General features: G+C 37.1%; 1 protein-coding gene across 6 annotated transcripts; it reads right to left on the reverse strand.

The window, feature by feature from the left end:
* Positions 1-1,608: 1,608 nt before the first annotated feature.
* Positions 1,609-23,050, reverse strand: LOC127452566 (T-cell activation inhibitor, mitochondrial-like). 6 transcript variants are annotated; one of them, XM_051718113.1, is made up of 13 exons: positions 22,947-23,050; positions 21,728-21,773; positions 21,386-21,518; positions 21,043-21,193; positions 18,822-19,080; positions 18,294-18,347; positions 16,284-16,406; positions 14,256-14,353; positions 14,085-14,176; positions 13,732-13,964; positions 13,030-13,161; positions 4,877-4,936; positions 1,609-2,065 (listed from the first exon to the last, which is right to left on the reverse strand). In XM_051718113.1, the coding sequence occupies exons 2-13, from the start codon at positions 21,757-21,759 to the stop codon at positions 1,885-1,887; spliced, it is 1,548 nt and encodes a 515-aa protein (XP_051574073.1). In that variant the 5' UTR covers positions 21,760-21,773; positions 22,947-23,050; the 3' UTR covers positions 1,609-1,884. The 6 variants fall into 6 exon arrangements, 5 of the variants coding, with proteins under 5 accessions (XP_051574073.1, XP_051574072.1, XP_051574076.1 ...); XM_051718112.1 differs by having other exon boundaries at positions 21,728-21,770; positions 22,947-23,039; XR_007899285.1 differs by lacking the exons at positions 1,609-2,065; positions 4,877-4,936 and adding exons at positions 7,326-7,470; positions 8,096-11,913 and having other exon boundaries at positions 21,728-21,770; positions 22,947-23,039.
* Between the last annotated feature and the right edge of the window lie 425 nt (positions 23,051-23,475).

Below are 23,475 nucleotides of genomic sequence, written 5' to 3' on the forward strand. Positions count from 1 at the left end.
GTTGGGCAGGAATCGGCCAATAAAACTGGAATATTATAAATGTGAGGAGCCAAAAATTGGAATATTGTACTGGGAAGCTGAATAGATGTGCCTTATTGGATTGTTCACATTTTTACAGCATATCATGTTAAAGGAATGTTCTGGGTTCAACACAAGTTACGCTCAATTAACAGCATTTTTTTAATTATTATTATTTTTTATTATTATTTTTGTTGTTCCTTATATATATATATATATTTCCCCACAACACTTTTCTATGATAAAAGAACATGAGGGTATGGTGAATTTATGGCACAATGTTGATTTCCACAAGAAAAAAAAAAAATCCTTTGTTTAAAAAAAAATAAATAAATAAAATAAAATAAAATACATCAACTAATTTGGGTTACATTGAGGCACTTACAATGGAAGTGAATGAAGCTACTCTATAAATACTAAAATACACATTGTTTCAAAAGCATAGCCACAAGACAAAAACATTACACATGTTAATATGATAGTGTGATAACGTTGGTTGATTGAGCTAAACTTGAATTAAACTCGGAAATAAAAAATAAAATTCATTCTTATTTAATTGTTTGATAGGGTGTTTGTTTATTTACACAAGTTCATTGTTACATGTTCTAATTTAGAAATTACTAACTAAAATGGATAAGCCTGTTACTCTTCCCTGTTTTCATTTTTCTTTAAGAAAATTTATATGGATCAAATGTATCCTGTTCAGTTAGGACAGTGATTCCCAAGCAGGCAAACATATATACCCCATGGGATACTTGGAAAACAGAATAAATAACTTTAACTTTCTTTCCTTTTTTTAAAAAAGTAGCTTGAAAAAAAAATCTTTACATTTATCATGTTATGTTATTTTAATGTTTTGACAGCCTTAGTATTTTTAAGTTTAAGTATAATTTTGCGTGGATGACACCCCTAACAGAATATATGGTGAGTCAGATGTTCACAGACAGTATTGATTGTTTTTTTGTTTTGTTTGTTTTTTATTTGTTTTTTTATAGTAAAACTGATCTGTCATTATTTACTCACCCTCATGCCATCTCAGCTGTGTATGACTTTCTTTCTTCATCAGAACACAAATGAAGATTTTTAGAAGAATATCTCAGCTCTGTTGGTCCATTCAGTGCAAGTGAATGGTGATCAGAACTCAGAAGGCCCAAAAAGTCCATAAAAGGTGCATAAAAGTAATCTATAAGACTCCAGTGGTTAAATTAATGTCTTCTGAAGTGATATGATAGGTGTGGGTGAGAAACAGATCAATATTTAAGTATTTTTTTTTATTTTTTTTACTAAAAATCTCCACCTTTGACCAGCCCCAACCAGTAGGTGGCTAAATGTGAAAGTGAAAGTCACTTCCACACCATAATGTGGAAGCAAAAATGTTGATTTACAGTACAAAAAGACTTAAATATGAATCTGTTTCTCACCCACACCTATCATATTGCTTCAGAAGATATGGATTTAACCACTGTAGTCTTATGGATTACTTTTATGCTGCCTCTATGTGCTTTTTGGACCTTCTGAGATTTGGTCACCATTCGCTTGAATTGTCTGGACCAACAGAGCTGAAATATTCTTCTAAAAATCTTCATTTGTGTTCTGCAGATACTGATTTGTGACATGAGGCCTGTCTGTCCCTGTACTTCTATCATTATTTAAAATTCTCAAAGCCATCATCTCCGAGCAGTACATGTTAATTTCCTCCCACACCTGAAACTATTAAATCAATCTTAACCCTTTGTAATGGATGCTTCCCCTCCAGAGGGCCCCTCTTGTAATAGATAGCTACCACATGTAGAACTGGCTTTTGTGCACATTTATGGGCACTCAGGACGGGGTGCTGGGGTGGCTCTTGTGACAAGGGAGGAAGCTTCATGGTGGGGCTTTAGGCTCCAGATGCAGGCTACCCAATAAAGCAGTGGGATGCCAGGCAGAAAGACAGGGATTTGGGAGGGACCCTTTGACCCCATAATTATTAGCTGGGATTAGGGGTAGTGGAGGCTGCCCACACTCTGCTGCCAAGCTCTGGCCATCCGAAGGACATTCCATTGATCTGCATGAGGAAAAAGACAGAACGGGGGTTGGGTGAGGGCAGAGGCTCAGCAAAACTAAGCAAAGCAAGGAAAGGTCATGTCACATGGTGGAAATGACCACAGGCAATGTAGACAAGGGTTGTGTGTGTGTGTGTGTGTGGATCTGGATGTAATGGAGCACTGATTCTTTCTCAGGCCCAAGAAAAAGCAAGTCCTTTTAAATGTCACTCTCAATCAACATCTACCTCTAAAAGATGTTTCCATTAAAGCCCAAATCCTGCATGTGGTCAAAAGTAAGTGTGCAATTTTGAAAATGTTTAAATGATGGGAGATGGCGACTCAATTCAGTTCAGAAATTGCAGTGTGCAATGTATGTGTAATGCAAACATATTCCATGCTATGGTCAATCCTTATACAGATATACATAGATTAACATCTGCAATCTTATCTAACAACTCTATTTTTTAGTCTTAGTTTTAGGAGTCTTAGGTGACTCTATTCAGAATATCAGATTGCGAATAGTGTAATGTGGCCAAATAAAACTATCTGTGTGCAATTGTCCATTTTTGAATGGCTTTATGTGCTTAAACCTCAACAATGTAACTGATAGATTCGTTATCAGCAGGGGTTTCCTGCAGACCTGCTTTAATCATGGGATTACATTTATATCCACTTACTTAACAAAGACTTGTGCCTTGTCATATGCTGTCGTATCACTGTTGCCCTGACTAATTGATAATTAGTCCCTTGTTTAGCTTGAATTTCTAACATGGCTTTCACTGAAATTGCTATGAAATACAATCACAGTACCCACGATGCAAAATTAAATATTTAGGTTTTTATGTATTGTATTAGTGAAATGATAACCAATCGACTTTCTTTGACTTCCTCACTGGTTATAAATTGCTCATCAGGTATATGTGGTAAAAATGAATGAAGATATTCTTTCGTGAAAATGTGATATGGCACACAGTGTATGAACAGTTATATCCAAAGAAAGGTTATATCCAAAGAACAGTAGCCTAGTCTTTCAAACAGGTATGGGTTTGATTATTTGGAGGAGATATTTGAAGTCTTCTTTGAGTCTAATGAGGGGCTTTCTGAAAGTTCACTAATGAAGAATGTCTGTCCGAGTTCCTGTGGCTGACCCTTTCATTATCCTCAGAAAATGCCATGTGGTTGTATATGGAGATGTCAAACATAATCTCATTTGACATAGTGCACACAGGGTGTAGCCTACATTCGTATAAGACAGATTATGGCCACTGGGTTTGATACTAATGTAGAGCTTTTCATTAAACAGCTCATATCTATTCATTGCTCATTGATTATGCTTGTTTAAGTTCAATCTGCTGATTTAAGTTTCATGTCATTAAAATTACAGGTTTGAATGAAATGTTCAGGCATAATGCTCTGGGTAAGGCTTTACTTACACTAAATAGTTCTTATGTTGAAACAAGAATTTGTCTCACTCTTACTAGTGAGGAAAATTTAAATAGGATCAGGATGACTACACTCTCATGTACACATCTTCCCCACGATAACACATTTTAGTTGCAACCATGATCAGTCAAACCTGTGTACTTCTTGATCCACTGCACTGATTAGTCTGAATTTCAGCCTGTCATCTAGTGGAATTTATCTAAGTTTTGATGGTCTGACAGTGGTTTAGGTTCAACGAATAGAGCAAATGATCAACTGATTCATGAGTTTAACCCAACTGATTAAATTAGAGACATGAACAAGACATAGGGGCAAATGCAATTGTGCATCTCAGAACACACATTATAATATTGTTACAATGAATGATTTAATCTACAATTTATACTAATTTATTTAAAAATGTTGCTTTATTTTCTCAATTTTATTTATAATGGTGGTTTTATTCAAAGCAGGGACTGATGACCAATGCATTGTTGAAGACCTGTGCTGGGATTCGGGATGGAAGGTTAAAGTTCTGAATGTATTTATTTTGGATTTAAATAGTGTGCATGATTCCAGTATCAAACTTGATATCACCCAAAACATAGTGGGTTCAAAAGTCTAAGAGGCCCGTTTTGTATTCATTAAACGTAAAACTTTTTTTTTTTAATTAAATGTAATGACAAAAACATACACATTTGAGAAAAAGTTAAATCAACATGAATTTCATGTTTTGTATGACCCGTTTTTGCTTAATGTCAACATGCACTTAAGCTGGTGTGGACTCCAAAGGTTTGTGCAAAACCGGATGATCCATGTTACATTTGATAATATTTTAAAGAGCATCTTTTATGTTTCAGTGAATGCAAGGAAACCTGATCTACTGTACAAACTAGTTAACATGGCCATTGTCACAAATCTGACCATTTTATTCAAATGTAGTGACCTAGAAATAGTGTAGAATCTTAAATATTTCATATACATTTTCTCAATAACACTTTGCAATAAGGTTCCATTCGTTAGGTATCATGAACAAACATTTTACAGCATTTGTTGAATGTTATTAGTAAAAATACAATTGTTCGTTGTTAGTTCATAGTGCATTAACTAATGCTAATAAGTACAACTTTTGATTTTAAATATGTATTAGTTTATGTTGAAGTTAACATTAACCAAGATTAATAAATGCTGTATAAAAATAATTCATTGTTAATTCATGTTAACTAATGTTGTTATCTAATGTTAACAAATGGAACCTTTTTGTAAAGTTTCCTTTATGTTTTCTTGAACCCCATATTTGAAATGACATAGCATAATCCGTAAGACTTAAGGCAGGGTTTTTGATGTATAATAACTCAAATTAGAATATAAAAGAAGAGAGGCCTCCCTGTCCACAGAGAAACAAAAACCTCTGTCTGGTGTGTGACCTGCTTGCTGATAGCCTCTGTCTCAATCCTCCATGTGTAAATCTGTCAAAAAGCAGACAGAACAAGGGGGGAGACCATGAACAGACACACAGGTAATGTCTGAAAGCCATGATTCACATGTCATTCAGAACAGGGTTAATGCTCAATAATGTGAGGGTGTCAGCAAGTTCAACTTTGTGACGTGTTCTTTACTTATCTTACTTTAATGTATACTTTAAAGTTTAAAACTTTTAAAGTGATAGTTCACCCAAAAATTTTAATTCTCTCATCATTTACTCACCCTCATGCCATCCCAGATGTTTATGACTATCTTTTTACAACAGAACACAAATGAAGATTTTTAGAAGAATATCTCAGCTCTGTTGGTCCATTCAATGCAATGGTGACCAGATCTGTAAAGGTCCAAAAAGCACATAAAGGCAGCATAAAAGTAATCCATAAGACTCCAGTTATTAAATCCATCTCTTCAGAAGCGATATGATAGTTGTGGGTATGAAACAGATCAATATTTATGTCCATTTTTTACTCTAAATCTCCAGCCCCAATCAGTAGGTGGCGGTATGCACAAAGAATGTGAATCACCCAAAAAAACAAAACAAAATAAAAATAAAATAATAATAATGTGGAAAGTGAAGATTTAGAGTAAAAAAAGAACTTAAATAGTGATCTGTTTTTTACCCACACCTAACATATCACTTCTGAAGACATGGATTAAACCACTGGAGTCGTGGAACACTTTTATGCTGCTTTTATGTGCTTTTTGGACCTTCAGTGTGCTGGCCACCATTTTAAGTTGTATTTAACCCAGAATATTTCTTTAAACTTGATATCAAAACTATCAATCATCCAGACACTATCGATCATCCAGTAGATATGACTATGAAATTGGGAAAACATTAATTTAAAAGGTTAAGTGTGTAATTTCTGAGCCACTAAACAGAATTGAAAAAATATCAGTTGTTTTTTAGACAGGTTTTCTGAATATTCCATCTAACATTGGTCGAATAGATAGTCCCGCTCCAAACTCATGCTATTGTTTGAGCAAATATTACCGTTTTGGGCTGGTCGTGATCTTCTAACCAACAAGAGGAAACATTTTATATAGCCACAGTTACACTTTTCATAAAGTCAACCTACAAATAGTTTACTTCAGTTTACTTCAGTTCTCTATCATATTAAGCTAGGATAGGAGAAAGTATTCTAACATAAAAAATTATGCGCTTGAGCTTTAAAATAAAGAACGAGAGAAAATAGCGTAAGTATTATACACATTTATTACCTTTTATTAATATTCGTTACAGTGAAAAAGACATGGACTTGTCTCTCTAAGTGTCAAAATCAACAAAAACTTACAAAATCTTTGTAAACCAAATAAGTAAAACAACTGAGAACATGTTATACAATAGTGACCGTTAACACTTTAACAGTTGTTTAAACTCAGTGGTCTGATATGTATCATACATACAGACCCTTGAAATACAATAGCAGCAAACAACATTTAAACACTGTACTCTACATCTCAAAATAGACAATATTACAGCATTTAGGATTGATAATGTACATATACAACATCTGAAGAGAACACTTGCTATTCCTGAATACTTTTAGACACGCAGCATTAGATCGTTAGCCAAAGTCTTGTGAATATACCACTCATTTTTTAGAACATTAAAGGACACGAGAGAAAAAAAAGACTCTTCGTATGACTCTATTGTGTGCATTTTGGATTTTTTGGCAGTTAGCATTACTTAAATGTGTTTGCCTTTCTAAATTTGAAGCAGGAACATTCTGGTTTTCAAATGATAAAGACAAAGTCAATCATAAATACAGCATCAGTCTAGCACCACACTGAAAACCAGAACCAAACACAAATGTTGTATGTTAAATTACAGCATTAGAAACCTTTGATATGATATAACTAGTAAGTGATTGTTTACAGGCAAAAAAGACCCTCAGTATTTTCAACAGCTATGGTGAACGAAGAAGATTCTGACCCAGTTTTTTTCTTTCTTTCAATAAAAGAAGTCTTATACTCATCAGTAATGTACTTTTTGTTTTAACAGAAGTGACCTACCATAAACTGTGTTTTACATACATCTGTATATTGTTGGCAGTGCATACAATCAACACTTTTTGTGCCAAGGTAAAACATCACATCAATGAGAACCATTGGCTTAAATGCGAGAAGCCATGTACTAGTATTTTAGAGCCAAAGTGCATGTATATTAATAAAGCCTACATTAGGCCATTTCTAAAATGCCAAAACCATTATGACTATAAGCCCAAACGACATACGTTAACATTTGGTAAACGTGTCAGTCACATGAACTCTACTCTGATCCAGTCTGTTTTAGCCTTTCCAGTCCCAGGGAATACACAGATCCCCATCTTGCATGACGGAATAGAAGTGTGAGACACAGAGACGAAGGCCCTGCATCTGCTGCGATCTCTCCACCATCAGACGTCTACAGCAGGGGATCATCTGACTGCTCGACACACTGGGCTCTTTAGATAGGCTGCGCAGAGACAAATCCTGCAGACAACTCGAAATTATGTCCTCCTCCTCTGCTTCCAACCTGTGCATGTGAGAATATTTCCTGTTTTAATAAAAGCTTCTAAATTTGCACAAGGGAGAACGGTCACTGATCTATTACTGTGATTCTCTTAATTCTAATTGTTATGCAGATCTTTTGTCATTACAATAATAGTACCAATCTTTCTAAAAGAGTGTTTAATGAATTTATAAATGAGGCTGTGTTAATGATGACAGAAGTATCATTTTTGTGTGAAATATCTTGTTAACTTGCATGATATGACAAATGTCCAATTGCGACTGTAGGGTGGGGCTTGATTTCATCCATTGGGGGTTGAATGGACCATGAAAAGTTTTGGATCATGTTATTAAATGCTATGATATTATTGTTAATTTTTTCTTTGGAATAATGTGCACTGATGAATAGTTCAAAATAAGACCAGGTGCATTTATTAAGAATGTACTGTAAACATGGTCAATTTTGATTGCATGTTGTCCTTAAAGGCAAAATTCACCCAAAAATAAAAAGTCTGTCATAATTTACTCAATCTCCTTTTGTTCCAAAACGCAAACTTATGCATATAACTACTGGGACCTACAGTACATTCACGCCCCATGAAGTCACCTAACACCGAACGGGAATAAATAAAACAGCTTGTATGACTCACAGGGGTGAATGTTGCTTCCGATACATGCAAGCCTCTGTATGTCAGCACTCTCACCAATCAAGAAGACGCACTGTGCCACTGAAGGTGCAGTAACGTCCAGACAATCCAAAATCGTCCAAGATGTGTGGTGAAGCCCAACCGACCATAGCAAAAACATACTGGGTAGAAACTCCTTAAACTCCATGGCAAGAGTTCAATGAGTTGAGTGTTAAGTGCACGTGCACTACCTCAACCAACAGCCTTGCTGTAAAATGCGAAGAGGTCGCAGCAGGCAGCATCCGATGCGAAAAACGTTGCTTATGCAGAACTATAACACCAGTTTAGGTTGGCAAAACAGACAAACTGAAATAGACTGCTGTTCGTAGGCGAAAAGGACGTGTGCATGATTTGAGGAATGTACGCCACACTGGGGCAAATCTCTCTGTCATAGCTTGGCACACATTTATTGCAGTGAAAGTGCACATCTACATGTAAAATAAATCGTTGACTTGTTGACACAAAAGTGAAGTGCAGCCTTTGCACAATAAAAACTTTAGAATAGGCAGATTCAAAGGCTCAAAAAAGGATGGACATGAAGCACAGCCCCTGAAAAATCCCAAGGAGGCATGCTCAACATTAAAGTTGGTCTCAGGCACTGAACATCTTTTGGGAACTGAATTAAAAGGAGCGCACCACGGGAAGCGTCGTTGATCCCTTCATGACATGATGAAATCATCACTAGACCGTCACTAGGTTTTCAGAGTCGAGAAAGGGTGACGATGATCAAACAACTCCCGTTAGAATATCTGAATATATGCACAAACTGGCACTAATATGGCACAGTGCACCACTGAGGACAATGGCACGCTAAGTACAAAGACTACAAAGGGCTTTAACACTGTGAACAGTAACAGCGCTGAATGGCAGTCCATCACCGTGCTCTGTCCACAGGTTTTCCAATGTTTGAGTAAGATCTGGGTAGTGTGACACACAGCTCTCATATTAAAAAGGTGCGTTGGCCTCGCCAAACCGATCCCAGATCTGCTTTCCCAGATTTTTTTTTTTTTTTTTGTCGGTCAGTCAGTCAAAGCGATAACAGATGCTCACTGAACCACATCAGAAACTGGTATGACAACTGTAATTGCCTGATTATTCGCATTAATCGCATTCCTTTGCTTGTTTGTGTCACACAGATGTCACATATTTGATCTGACCAGATCATGTTTGCTTCGCTCAGTATGAAGCGAAACGATTGAAAATGGCCAGTAATTCTCAAAATCTGAAGTGGAATTGAACCTGTATGGTTGATCATGTATGGCCCTCTCATGGAAAACTCCCTTCCACAAGGACTACTTTCTCAGTGATGACATGTACATCGGGATTCCTCACATGAGCAGGAGGAGTTCTATCTATCTACCTATCTACCTACCTACCTACCTATATATATATATATATATATATATATATATATATATATATATATATATATATATATATTATAGATCAGTGGGGGGTTCCACCATGGGCTCAGCGGAAGTGGCGGGGAACGCACACTGAACATGACCCAGTAGTGTTGCGTGGTATACCAATACTAAAGAACAACCGGCACACTCAAGCTCCAGAATACTGGTGGTGCCACATTAATTTCCAAACGGTAGAACTGTGACTACGGTGACACCATAATAACTGCTGTATATACAGTAGTTAACATTCCCACAAGCATGTGGTACTCGGAGTCGCTTGCTGCTCAGACTGCATCGGCACCAGTACAACATAAGGCTCGTGTCTTGTGTCCTGTGCACCCACACAATGCATCCAAACAACACGAATGGTATCATAATACACAGATGGTATCATACTGTAGATATTAATATATCATGCCATAGCAACACTAGATCTATCACAGATAAATGATACCATATATGATTTGCATGACAGACAAGATACACCTTTACACATCTGGGAAATGTGCGAGGTGACATGGTCAAACCATTACATAGGCTATTGCCTTTTTATGATATGAATAAAGAAACACAACCACTCTCTGTCATGACAGATAAGCTTTTTTTTTTCTCCCCTTTTTCTCCCCAATTTGGAATGCCCAATTCCCAGTGCGCTCTAAGTCCTCGTGGTGGCGTAGTGACTCGCCTCTATCCGGGTGGCAGAGGATGAATCTCAGATGCGTCCGAGACCGTCAATCCACACATCTTATCACATGGCTTGTTGTGAAATTTTAGAAATGTTATTCATTTACGAGGGAGAATGCTCTCTTTTTTTTTTCCTGAGCCTGTAAGAGTTGAACCAAGGCACAGAAGCCTGCTCTTCATTCTCTGAGAGTATAATCTATACTATAATTTGCACACTCTGACTACCCATCAGTGTTAATATTTGTCTCAACACATTTGGAAAATGTGTGAGGTGGCAAGGTGAAATCATGTCATATATCTTATATGCTGTGACAGATAAGCTTTGTTGCCTATGGGCTCGAGCTCAATGCCAAGAAATGTTATTCACTGGCAAGAGAATAAAATGCTTTTTTTGAGATTTAAACAGAATCCCAGAGCTGTGTGAGGTGAATCAAGGCATTCATCTGAGGAAAAACCTGCTCCCTCAAAGCCTGTATGCTCAATTTTGCACACCCCGGTAAGGCTGTGTTAATACCACCTTACACAATTTATAAATATGCAAGGTGACAGTGACAGAACGGGAGGATATGAAAATCCATATCCTATTCCTTACAAAGCAAACCTCAGGTATGACCAGGGTAATATTGCTATATGAAGGGAAGCGTCTGTTTGACTGACATGAACCCATAGTGGGGAACCGCACAGAGTGGCACCTGAAGTGTGTGAATTTTGTGAACTTTTACACTTGCAGGTGTTTTTTCATTCAACTTTCTCATGTCCATAAGACGCAATCTCCCATCTTTCTCTAGAGCAAGAAAATAACAGGCATAAAATAGCACATTCCGAGACTGGAAGACCAAGAGACTCTTCTCTTAGCACACTTTCACAACAGCTGGCATCACAACCCCTTGAAAAGTTTGAGTGGTGCTCAAACTGAGGAAACTCACAGTGAGACACTTGCGATAGGCTGCCACATGCCGTCACTTAGAGACCAAGTCAACGCGCTTCCCAGGCAGAAGAGCATGTCAAGGGCGATGTGCCCTTTTGTGAACAAGCGGGCAGAATGGGTTCACTGCAAACTGTTAGCACTGCTAAACCTTTTACCTGGCGAACACAATTCTGATAAATAAATATATCTGGGGTGGGATTGGCCCCCACAAATTATCCCTATGCAGCGTATATTCTGGGCACTGAGTGTTCTCTCCACAAAATCACATGCCGTTCAAGACTCGAGCATCGAGGCCGGTGACAACACGCTTATATGCCTCGAGCAAGAAAGGGCCAATTCGGCATGGACTGTTGACTATGCACCACCAACATATTTCATTTTCTTCTTGCAAAGACTTCTACAAACAGCGCCCAGAGGAGGGAGCATAAACTCACAACCAGTAGGACAGTTCAACTGAAGGGATGCATTGCTGTGAAATGCGTGAATGTTATTGCTCTGGGTAGACGTGCTTGGGCTTAACCACAACGAGCGTGAGGTGTTCTTTCAGTGAGGTGAAGAGCTGAAGAATGACGGGATGACACAGGCGACGGTATTTGTATACCAGCCAGGTGGGTAGGGCTACCTGGTGTTGCCTTGTGTCAGTGGCCTTTCAGGCGTGAATAGAGGCGTCTTCAGTAGAGTATGTGAGAGCGCGATTTCCCATACTCAGTGTGCTTTACCAAGTGAACAGACTGAATGGGAACCTGTTTGACATTCTTTCTTCCCTAAAACACAAAAGGACACGTTGGACAAAATGTTACATAGAACTGGGTAAAAATACTGATTTTCTGATGCATTGTGATCTTCATTTGAACAATCTCTATATCGATTCTTAAATCCCAAGATCGATCTTGTATTATATGCGCAACTCTCTACAATGGAAGAAAATCACTTTCATATGCAACCAAATTACGCACTATGTGACTAAAAAGGTCTGTGATTAGCCACTGGCTGGTAAATGTTCAGATTTCATTCACCAGTATATTGGCTAAGAAGTTCAGCATCCTTTCACTGCGTGTTGAGTGTAAAACTTGTTCCGTTTAATTTGTGTCCAAAGACGAGATCCATGCAACCCATTTGTCATTGAACAATGTCTCTTTTAAAACTCTTTCTGTTCTCTATAGTCAGTTGTTGATCAAAAACAACAACAAAATTAACATTTCTATTAATTCTAATCATGCATAGCACAGATGAGATAAAGCCATTCGGGTCGCTCTTGTTAACATGCGCTCATTTACAGGCACTCTTTACAGAAATGCTGGTTTTGTTAAAGAGACAGTACCAGTATAAATTATGCATTCAACAATAAACATGTAACAAATTATATGCAATATAATAACATATTTATTGATGGAATACATGAATTTGTACATTTTTAAAAAGCAAAATGTGACCAGAATGATTACAAATAAAATAGACCTATAATTTATAAAATTAATATTTTCACAATGTACTTGGTAAGAAGGTCCCCTGTATAAATAACAGCATTAGCTAGGAGAGAATTTCTTTCAAATGTAAGCAAAATAGATATTATAACTGAAATATATCCATATAAATCAATATCGAATCGAAAACGTGTGAATTGGAATCGAATCGGGAAGTCTATAACAATTCCCAGCCCTAATGTTAGGTACTGACAGCCTCAGTCACCATTCACTGTCATTGCATCTTTTTTTTTCCATATGATGACAGTGAATGGTGACTGAGGCTGATATTGTTCCTAACATCTCTTTTTGTGTTCCACAGAAGAAAGAAAGTCATCTGGGTTTGGAACAACATGAGGGTTAGTTTCAATGTTGGGTGAGCTATCCCTTTAAGTGTAATGACAGGTCAGCACTCACTGGTCTTTGTGTTGGATGCGCCTCCGGGCCTCCTTGGCCTGACTCTGGAGGAAGTTCTGCAGCAGGAGGGTATCACACTTGGTGGGGATGATGAAGTGCCCCATCTCATGCAGGCAGGGGGTGGAGCGATCACTATGGCAACAGAACAGAATTGAAAACACAATGACTGAGCAGACCTTAAGCAGCACAAAATGTTATCAGGCTGCTATAACATCAACCAGAACCATGACCAGCGAGGCTATATCAAGAAACAAGAGAATAGGACAGAAATGAACAGAAGACAACACCTTTCATCTTCAATCTGATGTTAATAGTCCAATATGGTTTCTCTTCTATTTAATTTTCATGTTTAGCTTTCATCTTTTCCTCTCAGTGGAATACTATTCTTTACAAAGATGAGATGATTTCCCAGATCAATCTATTTAAAGCTGCAGTGTGTCATTTCCCTAATTAAAATACTTTTTATTTCTTTATAAAACATGCACATAATTCCTGGCATTTATTACTGACATTTATTAAGATTTCATGTTGTCTTTAAGCTTAAGTTATTTCCCTCAGATTTGCCTGCACATGACTTGACTTGACAAGCAACCATGGGATCCAGTGTATTTTTTGTATTGAGCACCCTGCCTTAAATGTATGAATAACATAGAAAACACAAAAGTATAAAAATGGCTGGAATGGAAGTATATGATTCTTTACTTCTCCAGTGTCATGGTGAGGCCATGCAGACTGCGGGGATGCAGCGAGAGGCGCTGGGGCAACAGCCTCTTGTGGAAGGTGTTAAGGGTACTGTAGTGTTCCTCCAGGGGCAGAGCGGGGCCCAACCACTCGATATGGATCACTTGAATCCCACCCAACAGGTGACTGATGCGCTCCTTCAGCCAGTCCGACTGCTGGAACAGACTGCGGTAACTGGGTAATCTTTCAAAGAGCTGAACATACACACATAAACAGATACAAACACACACATTGCATCCATCACAGTCAGCATAACTGTTTGCAATATGATTTGAAATGACCTTAACACTTATTTAAAAAAAAATAAGCTTTACCTTTGTCCACTGGTGGTGGACATCCATTGTTCCTAACATCACATGACCTGAGGCATTCATCCCTGATTGGTCAGTAAAAACTATTATATGTCCTATGATTTGGAGAAGAAAGGTGTAAATACTTGTACGCATTAAACATTTCATCTTATAAAACCATATTTCCATGGCTACCTCTCAGGTTGTGCAGAACTTCAGGGCTTTGTGCGGAGAGACGACTCAAGCTCTGCAGCTGGCAGCATTTGTGTGCGACTCCCCATTTGCGCTGCCACCTACAGGAGAGAGAACCACACGATCGTAGGAAAAACACTAACAACAACATGTAAAACAGGATTGTCTACTAATATACAGTCCTTTAATGTGTGTCAAATAGGTCCAAATAGAATAGAACCTTTATTGCTGCACAACCAATATTGCTGCACTTTCAAATGATGTTAGCATAGAACAGCACCAAAGACAATGTATTAGAGTGATTTTTTTCAATTGGACAAACTTTCCTATTAAATCATTAAATAAGTATTTAAATCATTAAACAAATAATTAAATACATTGTGAATGAACTAAATGCATCGTTAAATAAATAACTGATTATTTAAATAAATAAATCATTGAATATATATATAGTTAATTACATGCAACATTCAATAAGAAATAAATATTATAATATATCAAGAAATACATAATGAAACTGTAAAAAACAAACAAACTATAAATTAATAAAACATTTAATAAATACATGTCCCTTGTATTTAATTTTAGCACTATTTTGCATTTTTTAGGGTTAACTTTACATTTACGGACTTCGCACATTTCGCACTCTCAACTTTGGACTGCTGACATTCTGAGCCAATGAGAAAATCTCAAAGGACTGCTGATTACACTTAGCTGCTTTGATTGGCGTGTCGGTAATTCTCTTGTTTAAATGAAAAAGATCCCAAAACAAGCTCTTAAATGAAAATGGAGGTGGAGAGCTACTGTTTAAATGAAATTAATTCAAAGCTAGTGCTGAAATGAAATACATGGGAGAATGTATGTACCGATTTAATGATGCATTTAATTCATTCACTATGTATTATATGATTTATTTAAATATTTATTTAATGATTTAATGATACATTGAATCAATTCACTATGTATTTAAATATTTCTTTATTTAGTTAATTATTTAATGATGCAAATAATTAACTCACTATGTAATTAATGATTTAATGATTTAATTATTTAGTTTTGAGTAATTTGGCCCTCCACACTTTCCTGTCCCCTAGTATAATTTTAAATAAAATGCTTTTTTTTTTTTTTTTTTTTTTAAATAATTGTACTTTTAGAATATATTAAAATAGCTCTAAACCTTTTAATTGTGTCTTTTTAATGACATTTCCCTAATTTTAAGAGTGTTGAAAAATCATCATGCATTTTTCCAGAATATTTTTGGCTTTTTAACCCCCGCCCCCACCTGTTAAAATCAGGTCAATTGCACTTTGCACTTTCAACTAAGAACTTTAAAAATCATATTTTTCATTTTCATTTGATATTTATGTGTACAATTTGTATTATAATTATTATTTTTTTTTTTGTATTATTATTATTACAAAGAATCACTGCCCCTTAATACTGTTGTTATGCCAAGTACTTTCAAGGACAATTTGTATTCCCAAAATGTTCTTAAAAAATGTTGGTTATCAAGGAAATGAGAAGTGACAAGGGACCACAACTCTGCCAGGGCAGCAAAGTGACAGATCAGAAATGTAGATCAGAAATTAGATTTATTAGGTGTCATTACCACATCAGTCAATATTTGAGAAGTTTAATTCATAAATAATAAATTTCTTTAAACTTTTATAAATGCATAGTTAATTAAGTGCTAGCTAACTTAGTGTTAGCAAGTCCAAGGCTCATCAAACTTTTTTTTATTAGTCATTACCTTTACCAAGTCATTACCATAACACAAAATACCAAAAACCATTAGACATTACCAAGTACATACAAGTAGACATACCAAAGTACACTTAAAGTTTGAACAAGTCCATGATCAGATCTTAATTCATGTGATAAATGTTTTAACATTGACGAAACATATTTTTATGAAGTTTCATTTTTGCAGTAGTCAAATGCGCACCTATATGAAGAATCACCCATTACAGGTTTAATCTCCCTGGAGTAATGCAGGATCTATGAGGGCTGTAAGGGTGAGTTAGGGCTGACCTGATATCCAGCAGGCCCAGTTTCTGAATCAGCTCTCTTTTCAGTCTCTTCTGCTCCTCACGCCGTGGCAGACTGGCGTTCTGTTTCTTTGTGGCCTCTGGCTCATTGTTCCTTAGCCATAAACTGAAGACAGAGACGCAAACAGACAAAGAGAGACAATGTTTCAGATCTGCCATTGGTTTAAACCAAGAAACATTATATTTCTCAGTTTCATCAAAGAATACTGCCAATAAAAACACATAAGATTCACTTTTCTGTATATATTACATATAACATTTTCTGTCAGTGTATTTTGTCTATTCAGTGTTCAAATTCCTTAAAAGGAGTCTGCTGTTGTCTAGATTATTAATCAAACAGCTCAAAGTTCACTCCCTAAAATAGGTTAAGGAAGTATGCAGAAATCAGGTTAAGTTTTAGCCAGTTCCATGGTCACTGCTCCACACAAAACAGAAGCAAATAATAATTACTATCATGTTTAATTTCCACAGCCTCGATGTCTCCAAAGCGATTTCCTGAACTTAAGTTTTATGCTATGATGACCACTGAAGGGTTTTTGTTGAGCCAAAAAGGACCCATAGCCCTGGGCACACCTGTGGTTGAATGTATACATTACTCCTTCTATTAAAAGGCACAAAAACCTTGTCAAGTAATTAGGGCTTAAATCTGTGTGATTAATTATACATACTGTATACTGCTGTATGTATATACACTCACCGGCCACTTCATTAGGTACACCTGTACATCTACTTATTCATGCGGTTATCTAATCAGCCAATCATGTGGCAGCAGTGCAGTACATAAAATCATGCAGATATGGGTTAGGAGCTTCAGTTAATGTTCACATCAACCATCAGAATGGGGAAAAAATGTGATCTCAGTGATTTAGACCGTGGCATGATTGTTGGTGCCAGACGGGCTGGTTTCAGTATTTCTGTAACTGCTGATCTCCTGGGATTTTCATGCACAACACTATCTAGAGTGTATAGAGAATGGTGAAACAAAAAACATCCAGCGAGCGGCAGTTCTGTGGGCGAAAATGGCTTGTTAATGACAGAGGTCAGAGGAGAATGGCCAGACTGGTCCAAGCTGACAGGAAGGTGACAGTAACCCAAATAACCACACGTTACAACAGTGCTACGCAGAAAAGCATTTCTGAACATACAACACATCGAACAATGAGGCGGATGGGCTACAGCAGCAGGAGACGCCTCCAGGTAACACTACTGTCAGCTTAGAACAGGAAACTGAGGCTGCAGTGGGCACAGGCTCACCAAAACTGGACAGTAGACGATTGGAAAACATCGCCTGGTCTGACAAATCTGGATTTCTGCTGAGGTACACAGATGGTAGTACCACTGCAGCCTCAGTTTTGTGTTCTTGGCTGACAGAATTGAAACCCAACATGGTCTTCTGCTGTTGAAGCCCATCCACCTCAAGGTTCGACGTGTTGTGCATTCTGAGATGCTATTCTGCTCACTACAATTGTACAGAGGGGTTATCTGAGTTACTGTAGCCTTTCTGTCAGCTCAAACCAGTCTAGCCATTCTCTGTTGACCTCTCTCATCAACAAGGCATTTTCATCCACAGAACTGCCACTCACTGGTTGTTTTTCATACCATTCTCTATACACACTAGATAGTGTTGTGCGTGAAAATCCCAGGAGAATCAATAGTTACAGAAATACTCAAAACAGCCTGTCTGGCACACAATCATGCCACGGTCTAAATCACTGAGATCACATTTTTTCCCCCATTCTGATGGTTGATGTGAACATTAACTGAAGCTCCTGACCAGTATCTGCATGATTTTATAGATTACACTGCTGCCACATGATTGGCTGATTAGATAATCGCATGAATAAGTAGATGTACAGGTGTACCTAATAAAGTGGCCGGTGAGTGTGTATATATATATATATATATATATGTACAATAAAATGAATGCATTTAATCATTTCCCCGGACCGTAATAAGGAATATTCCTACCCTCTGAGCAATTTAAGCTTGAAACCTGTTTTCAGCAGGGGGCAGAAAGAGGAACTCCAGCTGTATAGGCAACACGCAGCTGTACAGACAACAAACCACATTCAGGCTTGCTTGACACTAGCAGCAGCACAGTTAGATGATACATACCAAATTTTGTGCGAATCAGAAAAACATCTACGACAATTTTGAAGTAGCAGCTTGTTCCAAAAAACAAAAAAGTGGGAAAACATTTTTCTCGCAGAAATGTAAATCCATTTAACCAGTTCATTCAGGAGCACTGAAGGATTCAATTCAAGGACCAAAGGCCAAATTTGTAATTTTGACCCCCACAATAACGTATCACTCAGTAAACATTTATCCATGGCATTTGGCTTTCATCATCATTTATGTTTATATTTCTTCGAAAACTATGAACAAAATAATAAAGTTGAGCCAGGGAAGTTTCTGACATTTGGTGGATTTGACATTCAATAATTCTTTCATAATTTATTATATGTTGTTTTATGTTAATTTTTTTAATAGGGTCAATAATGGACAAAATAATAATCAGTACCTGAGTGTGGGCTCCACTTTGCTGGCTTGTTCTAACTCCTGCTCTGGGTCTCTAAACCCTGTAAAAGTGTAGTAAGTTTTGTCCCATTTGATGGGCCGATAAAAAGGTATGTTTCCAGACTGTGGTGTTGAGTTCTTTCTGGTTTCAGCTTTGAGCAGATCCTGCATATGCTCATCTGAGAGATGACAGGACTTCAGAACATCCAGCACTGTGCTCAGAACATCCCTAGACTGCAGAGTGAAACTCACAGAGCGAAATCCTAGGAAAAAATATGGGCAGATACCGTTAGTTGTCACCCACATACAACCAGGGCCGGAGTGGGATTCATATTCAGCCCGGGATGCCATGTCCAAGTCAGCCCACACCCAAAAGGGGGGTTGGAGGTGAAGATGATAACAATAAAACAAGATCACAGCAAAAATATGCAATATATGTAATAACTTGAAAATTATTTAAGCTCTCCATGTCATTATACCACATACGGCATTCACTAAGATTTTCACTTTGTCATAAGACATCATTGTATGTGTTGTAAACATAAGTGAATGTTAAAGGGATATTTGATCATTTCCTCACCCTCATGCCATCCCAGATGTGTATGACTTTCTTTTGCAGAACATGAATGAAGAAGTTTAGAAGAACTGTTGGTCCATTCAATGCAAGTAAATGAGAAGCAGTGAGAAACAGATCAATAATTAAGTCATTTTTTACTATAAATCTCCACTTTCACTTTCATAAGCACTCTTCTATCTTAAGAGTTCTGTTTTTGGTGATTTACATAAGCATATCGCCCCCTACTGGGCAGAGAGGAGAATTTATAGTAAAAAAAAAAACCTTAAATATTGATCTGTTTCTCACCCACACCTATCATATCTCTTCTAAAGACATAGATTAAACCACTGGAGTTGTATGGATTACTTTTATCCTGCATTTATGTGATTTTTGTACCTTCTGAGATCTGATCACCATTCACTTGCATTGAAAGGACCAACAGAACTGAGAAATTCTTCTAAAAAGCTTCATTTGTGTTCAGCAGAAGACAGAAAGTCATACACATCTGGGATGGCATGAGGGTGAGTAAATGATGAGAGAAATTTCATTTTTGGGTAAACTAAGTTTATTTTAAAGACTATCTAGGCACATAATAACACTATAGAACTGTAAATGTTTATAACTCTTTCAAGATGTACAGGCTCACACTTTAAATGGTCAGTGCTTTGTATTTTAGATAATTAAAATAGCAACAGATCCAGTGAAACAATTAAGGTTGAGTGATTGTTTTTACATTTTTACATGCCATTCAAAAACGTGCCATTTTACAATGATAAGAGTGAAATAAAAGACTAAAAATAACACATTTGTACGTTTCTTTTACTTGGAATGTAAATGTTCAGGACAAAGCCAAAATGGTTACTGTCTCCTTAAGAGGGTTTTATTCGCATTATACAACACTGAAGGCACTCTGTGCAGTTTGTTTCATTGAGTTTAATCTTTTGAGAGCTGTGAAGTCCCATTATTTTCGTACCGTGTCGTGCTGTTGCATCTGAATTCATTTACTTTAAGTATTCTGTTATTTTGTGACAAAAATTAATTTTGCTATTATCATTCTGCACTGCTAGGGAAGAGGATTTCAGAGATTAATTAATTGAGATTTTGAGACTGCAGTCAGTATTAAACTTGTGATGATCTTGTACCTAAAGGATGTTCATCCATTCAGCTATTAGCAGCCTATCTGTTCTGGATGGATCTTCCGTGATCCTTCCCGTGTTGTCAAGTGAAGCGGCGCAACATCAGTTTTGTCTCTCACATGCTGCTCTCTCATTTGTTTGGGTGTGAGATGATAAAATACAGTCTGCGTCCGCTATAATACAGAACGCAATTCTGATCCTTTAAATACCGAATGTTACGGACTGTTGGCAATTGTTATGCGACATATGATGAAAGTTTGTCAATCAATATGCGGACCTAACCTGCCCAATTTTTGACCGGCCCAGCGGGAATTCTCCCGATCTTCCCGATTGCCACTCCGGCCCTGCATACAACCATGTATTGATAAAAAGTTCTAGCTCAAAATCCCTAATGGCTGCAGATAAGCAACTTTTTGAAGTTTATCTAATAATGTCACATGAACAAAATTATTCATACGGAAAACAAACAAACATTTCCAGAAGTTCAAAGAAGGGTTGAACTTCACGATTTACATGCTGTGAACTGATCTTACTTGAGACAAGCAGACTGTCATCAGAGTCAGTTCTTTCCTTTGTGTCCCTGACATAAAACGTGAGGTTTGTTGGTTTGGGGGACCTCGCCCCAGGCTTCTGAAGATTTTCCAGATAACCATTTAGTCTTTTGAGGGAGTTTTCATTTACTTCCTATAACACAAAAAAGAAACAGAACTGAGCTTAGAAAAAACAACAAAAAACACTTGCGCCTAGTCTAGAGAGAGCTACAGTAGATATAAATATTACCATAACTCATATATTACAATTAAATAGCTTTATGCATGCAATAAAAATCCTATTTGGGGCTTATGTATATGATAAAAAGTTCTAATTAATGATTACTCTCTCTCTTGGATGCTGGCCAAAGAAATCAGGGTGCACTGCAAAATAAAAGGGCCGCAGGGCATTAATGGCATCCGCTCCTGAGAGATTCCTCCTCTGAACGATCAAAGCAGAAACACATCTACCACCAAGCCTACATGAGTGAAAAATAACTTGGTTCAATGCATGAGAACAATAATACCACAATACAGGAAATTTATATTACTTCGAAATCTAAGTACTGGCCTTTAAGGTGATATTGCCATTAATCCCAAAAGTTTGAGACTTTTAGAGATTTTCCATACAGTTTAGAACTGTGTTTTTGTTTTTTTATCTCTCTTTTCTAATTTGGGTTAATCTTACCTCATATAACGCAGGAAGTAGGTCACACACATCACGTTAGCTGCTGCTGGCAAGAGAAATTAAGGTACATGAGACCAGACGACAGACTATAGCAGCTTCAGCAGGACAGTATCAGAGGACATAGATTACACTACAGATCAACGCTAGATCTAAGGATGTAACAAAATATTTAAGATTGGTGGGAATCAATTATGTCCCCAAACCGCAAATCTTCATTATGTTATTTATTTTTCCCCATTAAAGGGATAGTTCACCCAAATTTGAAAAACTCACCCTCATGCCATCCCAGATGTGTATGACTTTCTTCTGCAGAACACAAATGAAGATTTTTAGAAGAATATCTCAGCTCTGTAGGTCCATACAATGCAAGTGAATGGTGACCAGAAAGCTTCAAAAAGGCAGCATAAAAGTATGGTGTTGTTTTGTGATCAGCAGAAGAAAGTCATACACATCTGGAATGGCATGAGGGTGAGTAAATGATGAGAGAACTTTCATTTTTGGGAGAACTATCCCTTTAACTGGCATAATGTTGCTTATTCTCTAAGGGACTGTCTAAAAACTGACAAAACAGTTGCTTTGCAGCTTTATTTATTCTCAAGGAATACCTATCCACCCAATTTAATAATTCACATGACACTTGAAACTTTACATACTGTAATATGTTTATTTATATTATTTTGTCCGTTCATGTGTTATAATGTCTCCCACAAATTCCTGTCATGTGCTGTAGTACGTTTTGTCCTGTCTTGTGTTTACTAAGTTTTCTCTGATAATGTCAGCCTGTCAACCTGCATAGCCTAATTTGTCTCATGCTAATGTTCCACCATGACTTGTTATAGAAAATGTTAGACAGCAACACCATTTGAAATCGAGTAGTCTTAAAGTGTGATCTTGACCTACAGTACATACTGCAATTACTACAGTCTCTTATTTTGACACATAACATGCAATAAAAACGAACGAAAAGCAACATTTGTGCCCCAAAACAAAATACCACAATAGTGTGCCATTAGATTTAGTCTCAGCATTCAATACACACACCGTAAACTACACACACTGTAAACTCAGCACATAAACACTGATCAACAACAACAATGTAAACAAGAACATAAACTCTCTGCACTTTAAATAAACGTAATAGCCCATGACTGGACCAATCAAACGCAGAATTCATGTCTTCATGAGATCGAAATGTCAACAACACCATAAAATGATTTACCTGTGATTATGCTCCATGTTTGCTGTGGTTAAAACTCAATGTTAACTCGTGCACCCCATTAAGGCCATATAATCCAGACAGAACAAATCGACTGCCTATCTCTGGCTCTTAAAACGGTCTACAATCCAGACAGGAGTAATCGCTTGCATATCTTTGTTAATGTGTTTTGCGCCATCTATAGGTATTTTATGGATTTTCACGAAACGACGATATGCGTTGAGTTTTGTGCCACCCTGAAATACAAATATGATGTTAAAGGAATGCAAGAAGACTTGACACTTTATTTATTTTGTGGAGTGGCTTCAAACTGTGAGAGTAAAACATAAAAAGCGATCTAGTGTATAGGCATAATGGACAGTGTACTTCTAAGTTAGTGTCATCTTTTTCAACACAACAGATATCCATAAAATGCCATTATAAATTATTTTATGTCACAATTTACCTTGATATCTAAGCAATTGAACAATGAGCACGCTATTAGAGATTAGAATCTGTCAGGCAGACAGATTCTAAAGGAATAGTTCACCAA

Source organism: Myxocyprinus asiaticus, chromosome 15 (assembly GCF_019703515.2).
Source record: "Myxocyprinus asiaticus isolate MX2 ecotype Aquarium Trade chromosome 15, UBuf_Myxa_2, whole genome shotgun sequence".
NCBI lineage: Eukaryota > Metazoa > Chordata > Actinopteri > Cypriniformes > Catostomidae > Myxocyprinus > Myxocyprinus asiaticus.

What these genes read in the sequence shown, in the direction of transcription:
- LOC127452566 (XM_051718113.1), bottom strand. Translation starts at nt 21,759, where the DNA reads ATGTGTGTGACCTACTTCCTGCGTTATATGAG. An exon ending in CTGGGCCTGCTGGATATCAG is followed by an intron (nt 14,354 to 16,283) that starts GTCAGCCCTAAC and finishes TCTCTCCTGTAG; the next exon opens with GTGGCAGCGCAAATGGGGAG. An exon ending in AGTTCTGCACAACCTGAGAG is followed by an intron (nt 14,177 to 14,255) that starts GTAGCCATGGAA and finishes TCCAAATCATAG; the next exon opens with GACATATAATAGTTTTTACT.